The following is an 8,149-nucleotide window of genomic DNA, read 5'->3' on the forward strand; positions in this document are numbered from 1 at the left end:
CGATCGGCTGTTTACACGTATCCGTGCTCAGACCCTTCTGCGAAGGCCTTTTGCTCCGCAAAAGGTTAGCGTTCACGCTAATAGCCGCTAGGCTACATGAGGTAAGGGTCTGATTTATCTGAGACAAGCGTGATATTAACTATACTTTGGGATTAGTCAGCGAGCGTGGAGTCGTCTTCTTCCGCAAACAGGACAACTTGACGGACGATCTGCAAAAGAAGTTCTGCCAACGCCTCGGAGAGTTGACCGGCAAGCCATCTTCTTCGACGCTCCACATCCATCCCGTCCTCAACGGAACCAGCGAGTTCGGGCATGATTTGGAGATCAGCAACATCTCATCTATATCCCGCAAGAAACTCTTCGATGCTGGCGAAATCAAGAACAAACGCAAGTACGACGCTGCCCAATGGCACAGCGACATCCAATTCGAGCCAGCGCCCGCGGACTACACGAGCTTGAGACTAACCCAGCTGCCCAAGACGGGCGGCGACACCCTCTGGGCCAGTGGTTACGAGATATACGATCGCATGAGCCGACCGTGGCAAAAGTTCCTCGAAGGGCTGACGGCAAAATTCGTCGGGGACGGGTTCATCAGAGCCGAGCAGCAAGGGAGGGCGACGTTGTATGATAAGCCGCGAGGATCGCCGTTGAACGTGGGCAAGCATTTGAGCGCTGAGCATCCTGTGGTGAGGACAAATCCGGTCACCGGGTGGAAGAGCGTTTATGCGATCGGGACGTTTCCCAAGTCTTTCAGCGAGCTGAATGCCGAGGAGACGGAGGAGCTCTCCAAGAAATTGCATGGGATGATCGTGAACAACCACGACCTGCAAGTGAGATTCAAGTGGAGGAACGAAAATGACATTGGTAAGTTTGTGCCAGCTCCTCTCAAGTATTGCTGTGAGGGTGCAGGACGCTAATCCATTTTCTGCGACCACAGCGATCTGGGATAACCGAAGCGTCTTCCACTGCGCCACGTTTGATTACGATGGCCTAGGCGAGCGTTTTGGACACCGTGCTGTGGGCATCGGCGAGGCTCCGTACCTGGATCCGAATAGTCAGTCGAGGACCGAGGCTCTTGCCTCATTGTAGTACGGACCGCAGACGGTGGAGAATTTTGGGCTGGAATAGCCGTGACAAAAGCACAGATACTATACACTGCATATAGATCGCCAGATGCCGAAGATAGAGATATGGCAGGCATCGACATGCGAGCGATCAAAAAGCACATCGACTGCTACTAGCAACAGCAACCTCAACCGCAACCACAAACTCTGACCGAACCGCACTCAGCCGCATTGTCCTAGATCCGCCATGCGATACATATCATGGAGATAGCGACCATACCAATCTTTACTGTTCAGAATTAACCTCACCTCGAAGAACGGTGATCTGAGAGTTTTGCCCTGCCGAGAACAAATAACAAGTAAGTTCCGCGGAGGCCCGGCTTGTCGGCTTGGCCACTCAGAGTTCTTACTGCTTTGGGGTCGTCGCGTACGGGTGGTTCTATGTACAAGCACTCTCGTATACCTTGTATGGAGGTCTTACACGTGGCGGAGTAGTGCTTTACCACCCCTTCCCAGGCTCGTGTAATGCAGGGAGGGGCCTGGATCCGGTTCCCACTGACACTGACACATGGTTCTCAAGGTTCGCATTTGGGTGCTGTAGCCGAGGTGCATGGACTCGGCGATATCTCTCGTCTCACAGCTCCTCGGATCCCTCAAAGAAGAAGCGATTGAGTAGGATCACTGTACTCTATGCTCGGTACTCAATACTCAGTAACCTGTAGAAAGAAGCCCGCCCGGGATCGTCAGGACTTGCACCGGCACACCTACGAATCAGTTGGCCGATGGCTATCTCTCTATCTATATTGCTGACTGGAATGCCAGAGCTCTGCAGTCTGTCTTGTCAGATGAGCCACCACCAATTCCTTCCTCTCTCTGGCTGTGTCGTGTTGATATTCCAGTTTGTACGATGGACACGAATCTGACCAGGAACTGCATTTGGGGAAAAAGGCTGCCACGCTCCTCGCCCGTTTCCGGCTTCTAGCCTGAAATATATTAGCTCCAACCCCACTGCCGCTATATTATTTATTGCTATTCGCTGCAGGGCAAAAGCTTGGGCTTCACGTCATCACAGACAATCACTGGGCGCGAGGACTCGATGGTGCTTGGTGGTGCGGGCAAGTTTTTTTTGCCTCAACAAGTTCCCCATGGTTGCAGCCAACTTTCGCCAATTTGTTCCGACGCGTGCCGCTATCAGTGGTGCACAAATCAATTCCTCTCTTCGTCACTGGTCCGATCGTGCTTCCATCTCTCCATTGATAACAATGCCAGTTACAACCAAGCAGAGGCCAGCGCCTCCTCCCTCATCTCATCAGGCCCTGCTGAGGCGATCCAACGGCCGAATGCGCCCACCACACGTCACTGGCTGATGCTCAAGCCTTGCGATAAGCATTCTCAAGCTTCGCGCGCAATTCTAATCCTGATGTGTGGGCTATGGCATCACCCGCAGCCCGAGCTGGCTCCACAAATGTGAAATCCACTTTGTGCTCTTTTTCATATTTTATCAATGTCCTCCCTCAGGATGTTTTCGCTCGGTCATTCCGTCTCGCCGTCTCTGTTAGGACGACGATTTGGCCTGCTTCTTGTACACTGGAGTCAATCCTCACAAAGGGTGAGTCTGGCTCCTGCGAACCTGTCGTCCCAGCCTCACATACGGCGCCTTGAAATATGACGGGTGATACGACCTCCCCGCCGGAGCTGTCTCCCGACATGCTCGAAAAGAAGGAAAGTGTACCGCGAAATGCCGACCTCGAGGCGAGCATCGACCAAGACGACCCTCTTGCTCTTCTGTCCAAGATTGAGACCAACTCGGATGCGCATCCGATCCGATGGCCGTGGTGGAAGAAATGGTCCATCATCTCTGTGTACTGCCTTCTCCAGATCTTTGTCACCCTGACATCGACGACGTACGTCTCGGTCGAGTTTTTGATCATGGAGAAGTGGACCAGCTCCACGCAGGTCGCCACGCTTGGCCAGAGTATGTTCATCGTCGGCACCGCCGTGGGACCTGCTTTCCTTGGCCCCTTGTCCGACATTGGAGGGAGGAAATGGGTATACGTGGGCGCAACCCTTTTCTATGCGATTCTCAACATCGGCACCGCCCTGGCCGACAACTTTCCCATGTTGGTCATCTTCTGCTTCCTCATCGGATGCGCGGGCTCTGTTGCGTTGTGTAACGTTGCGGGCACCATTGCCGATCTCTTCGGCGACCATGACGGTGCGGCGCAACCCATGGCTCTTTTCGTCCTCTCTGCCAACTTTGGACCAAGTCTGGGTTCTCCGATAGGAGAGTGGATTGCAGAAAACGAGAGCCTGGGATGGCGCTGGATATTCTACATCAATATCATCATTGGCGGCGCATTTGCCGTTCTGCTCTGCTTCATTCCTGAGACCTTACCCCGACTCGTCATCGCCAGAGCGGTCAAGCGACGAGGTAGTGTCGATCAAAATGCCGTGGATATTGCGCTCGGGTCAAGCAGGCTGTCCGTCGTGCGGGAGCTGAAGTTTGTGGCGACAATGGCACTAAGGATCATGTTCACCGAGCCGATTGTGATATCTCTCGGATTGTGAGTATCTCCCATGTTTCAGAGGTATTACCGACTGACTCGTGGGCTCAGATATAATGGATTTGCCTACGGTTTGCTGTTCCTCTACCTCGATGGCGTCTTCGATGTGTTTGTCTTCAACAACGGCCTAAGTTATATCGGAGCTTCGTTGACCTATCTCAACTTTTGTGTTGGTACGTGATTGCTTTTGAGAATTTGTGTACTGTTTCTAAGCGAGAAATAGGGGTCACGGTGACGTTCATTTTCGTGCCGGTCCAAACCTACCTCTTTCGCCGCGACAGGTTGAAGCACGGGCGCCATCGGCCCGAAGCCCGTTTCCTCACCTCTCTGGTGACTGTGTGGCTGTTTCCAATCAGTCTGTTCTGGTTTGCTTGGACATGCGATGGTGAGTATTCAATGCCTCATTGTAGCGCATAATGTTTTGGCCCTAATCCGTGGTTAGGCTCCGTGTCATTCTGGTCTCCTGTCGTGGCAGGCGGCGTGCTCGGCTTTTGTGACCCGCTTCTTTGGTTGGCAATGCTTAACTACATCACGGATTCGTACCCGAACGTGGCTGCCAGCGCCATTGCCGCTTTCCTCATCCCAAGTTTTCTCATTGCGGCAGGTTGCGCCCACGCTGGTGTTGCCATGTTTGAAAACATGGACATCAGATGGGCGTTCTCGACACTGGGATTTGTCTCCATTGGTTTGGTTGTGCTGGTATATGTTCTTTTCTTCTTTGGGCCGACATTGAGACGTTGGAGTCCGCTGGCCAGAACGTTTTGAATAGACGTCAAAGGCGAATCGCTTCGATAGACGACAGGAGGAACAAGATTAGGAAACTGGTCAAGGGTCGACGACAAAGCATGCAGATTACACAGCACACAATCTCGTCATATGTTGATGGAGATTTTCCACTAATACAGTCAGCTTTGGACTAAATCTGACCATATGATGAAGCAGAAAATGTTGTTTCCTTATCGCTAAATCATGAAAGGTCGCAGTTACATCACGAGCCTTGGTTTGGGACAACCGAAAGCCGAGACCAAGTGGTCAGATACTCACAGCAGTAGGAGCTCTTGCGTCAAATTCATGACAACGGGGTTTTTGTGATCTACTCAAGGGGGCCAATGGGAGGAGACTGATGGCGATCTGATATGAATCGCTAGCGTGACCCATTTGCATTTTCCTTCTGTCAATGGATCTAGACATGTACTCTGGGTACGGAAAAGTATGGGGTCGAGGGGGTTCCGACTGCGGACCACGCTTGTTTTTCTTCTTGAGAATCGGTCCTCGTGGCAGGACTCCTTACCCGGCGGTCGGTGTAAGGGGCAGAAAACGTCTAACATCTGAAAAGACTGCAAGTACCGAGTACTCCAGCTGGTTGAAAATATCATGAACAGAAGCAAGCATGGTCTGCCCAGCCAGAAGAGCGAGAGAGAGAAAAGAATCCCGAGTGAAGAGCCGCAGGCATTGGTCGGGTTCAGTTGATGCCAAGCATTTTATCGAGACGGTCGGTGCTCTCCGAGCCAATCAGCGTGTCTTGATAACGCGCAGCCTCTCACAGGCGTGTCCCGACGCAGCCTGCGCACTACGATACCCGGTGTTCGGAGAAAGTTCTTCTTGGTTGTGCCCCTTGTCCAGGGCCTTTCACCAATGCGAGGACCCTGTCGCAGCTGCTAAGGGTCCAGAGAGGTCCTAATCAGTGCCTAGCCTTTATTGCTACTGATTGCTCGTCGCCGCTGGCCGTCATGATGGGGCTTCGATATTATCAGACTCTTTCGCCAATCTGGCCATCGTGATATGGCTGCCCACAGAACCAATCTGGCCGAACGCCCAGTTTGGATCAGCGCCTGATCAACAAGAATTGACTTTGCAGCTCTTGAACGGAGGTGGCCATGGTCCGGCGAGTCAGAATCTGCTCTTGCTCGAGCATTATCTGTATAAAGAGAGGACAGGGACGTCACTCTGGGGGTGATGGAAAAGGTGTCTACACAACTGAACCTCAATTGATTGAGCACGCGACCACCAACAAACTGCTCACCCACCCAACACAACCCCCGCTCTCAGCGACCTAACCCTCAAGTCGAGCCCACCAACCCAAGTCATTGTTCACAATGGGCGCAGGCGACCGCATTGGGCCAGACATGGGCCCCAAAAAGACTCTTGCCGACCGTATGAACAGCCTCCGCAAGACCTTCTTCACCAAACATGGCCTGATTGGCGAATATGACTATGCATTCCTTTTCCGACCCAACATCCCGTTTCTCAAGAAGCCCCGCCGGGCAGCGCCCTTTTTCGGCCTCCATGATTCCATGCCAATTGTTCTGGCTTTCCTACTGGGCTTCCAGCATGCTCTGGCCATGTTGGCCGGTATAATGACGCCACCCATCATTCTGTCCGGCCAAGGAGGTGTCAATTTGCCAGCCGACTACCAACAATATCTCGTCAGCACCTCTCTGATAGTGTGTGGTATCCTCTCCTCTATTCAGATCACTCGTTTCCATATCTGGAGGACACCGTACTATATTGGTACGGGATTGATCTCGGTCGTGGGGACATCCTTCGCCATTATCCCCGTCGCTACCGGTGCTTTCGCGCAAATGTACGCAAATGGCAAGTGTCAACTCGATGCCGAAGGAAATCGCCTGCCCTGCCCCGATGCTTATGGTGCTCTCATTGGCACGTGTGCGCTCTGTGCTCTGGTCGAAATCGCACTTTCTTTCTTGCCACCCAAGGCACTGCGCAGGATCTTCCCGCCCATTGTCACTGGACCAACTGTTATCTTGATCGGTGTTCATTTGATCGAGACGGGCTTTATGAACTGGGCTGGCGGATCAGGCCTTTGCGCCTCGCGTCCAGAAGAGGGCCCTTTCGCCCTGTGTCCTTCAGTGGGAGCTCCGCACGCTCTTCCCTGGGGCAGTGCCGAGTTCATTGGTCTGGGCTTCTTGGTCTTTGTGACCATCTTGCTCTGCGAGCGGTTTGGCTCTCCAATCATGAAATCCACCAGCGTCATCCTCGGTCTGTTGATGGGCTGTATCGTGGCTGCGGCTTGCGGCTACTTTGACGATTCAGGCATCACGGCAGCCCCTGTCGGCTCATTCGTCTGGGTCAAGACCTTCAAGCTCTCACTCTATGGACCCATCGTCTTGCCCGTCATGGTTGTCTTCATTATCTGCGCCTGCGAAGCCATTGGCGATGTCACCGCCACTTGCGATGTCTCGCGGCTCGAGGTCGAAGGCCCAATATTCGAGTCTCGAATCCAAGGAGGCGTCTTGGCTGATGGACTGAATGGATGCTTGGCCGCCTTGATGACTATCACCCCCATGTCAACGTTTGCCCAAAACAACGGTGTTATTGCCCTAACCCGTTGTGCAAACCGCAAGGCTGGATACTTCTGCTGCTGTAAGTGCAGACTTTGATTCGATTCGTGAGTCATAACTGACCCGTTATGCAGTCTTCCTTATCGTGGCCGGCATCTTCGCCAAATTCTCTGCAGCACTTGTTGCCATTCCCTCGCCGGTTCTTGGAGGCATGACCACATTCCTGTTCTGCGCAGTGTGAGTAATCTTCTTTTCCCTCGCAAGCTTCCCGATCACTGACATGGAAATGATAGCGCCGTGTCTGGAATGGCTATTGTAAACCGCGTCCCCTTCAACCGCCGAACGCGATTCATCCTCACTGCAGCGCTCGCTCTTGGGTACGGAGCCACCTTGGTCCCCACCTGGTTCGCCTATGTGTTTACCTACGATGGGGACAACCGATCCCTCCGCGGCTTCTATGATGCCATTGAACTTGTCTGCGAGACGGGCTTTGCCATCACCGCCCTGGTCGCCATGCTCCTCAATCTGACTCTTCCCGAGGAACTCGAAGATCTTCCGGCCGAGGAGGAGACCAAGGAAGTGGAAGAAGAGGGCCGATCCGATGCTGCTGGCTCGGTTGATGAGGGTGTCCACAAGAAGGTCAATGTGGAAATGCCCAGCAAGGAGGTCGTGTAAGACGAATGGTTGCACCAAAGAGCCCAGAAAGACTACCTGGAGCATTAATAGAATTGCGATGAGAAAAAGATAAATAGTTATATATACTTAGTTGAACATGTACATTGCCTACAAAGACTTTGCTTCCAAGTATTTGATTGAGCTTGTTGGACTTTGATTTATTGAAGCCCGCTTGCATTGAAGTCGAGGACTTTGCGATGGTGACAAGCTCGTTTCAAGGGAGCGAGAGGTGTATGATTACCACTATCTCAGGCTGTCTAAAGCAATTACCCTTGAGGCTTGTCAGCGTGCTCTAGTGCAACATGGCAGCTGTCATTATTGTCACTGCATGTACGAGGTACTCACAGACGAGTCGACCATAGCATGGGGCCCCGGGTAATAATGCCTACCCTTCGTGCCTCCTAACCGCATCCAAGCCTCCTCAACCAATCTCATTCAATTGTTCCTCGGCTGCACTCATTCTCTCATAATCAAATCTTCGCCACGGCAATTTGACGGGTATCAGTCATCAAGATTGCCTCTGGAGCTTTGCCTCTGGTGTGGT

At 52.7% G+C, this 8,149-nt stretch overlaps 2 protein-coding genes across 2 annotated transcripts; both read left to right on the forward strand.

Moving 5' to 3' along the window:
• Positions 1–2,729: 2,729 nt before the first annotated feature.
• AYO21_11014 (hypothetical protein) lies at positions 2,730–4,393 on the forward strand (the record flags this gene model as incomplete). The annotated part of the gene is made up of 4 exons (XM_022660916.1): positions 2,730–3,628; positions 3,680–3,801; positions 3,852–4,013; positions 4,071–4,393. The coding sequence occupies 4 exons, from the start codon at positions 2,730–2,732 to the stop codon at positions 4,391–4,393; spliced, it is 1,506 nt and encodes a 501-aa protein (XP_022506752.1).
• A 1,331-nt stretch (positions 4,394–5,724) lies between these two features.
• AYO21_11015 (hypothetical protein) lies at positions 5,725–7,605 on the forward strand (the record flags this gene model as incomplete). The annotated part of the gene is made up of 3 exons (XM_022660917.1): positions 5,725–7,012; positions 7,065–7,167; positions 7,224–7,605. The coding sequence occupies 3 exons, from the start codon at positions 5,725–5,727 to the stop codon at positions 7,603–7,605; spliced, it is 1,773 nt and encodes a 590-aa protein (XP_022506753.1).
• Between the last annotated feature and the right edge of the window lie 544 nt (positions 7,606–8,149).

Source organism: Fonsecaea monophora, assembly GCF_001642475.1.
Source record: "Fonsecaea monophora strain CBS 269.37 chromosome Unknown Scaff140, whole genome shotgun sequence".
In the NCBI taxonomy this organism is placed as follows: domain Eukaryota; kingdom Fungi; phylum Ascomycota; class Eurotiomycetes; order Chaetothyriales; family Herpotrichiellaceae; genus Fonsecaea; species Fonsecaea monophora.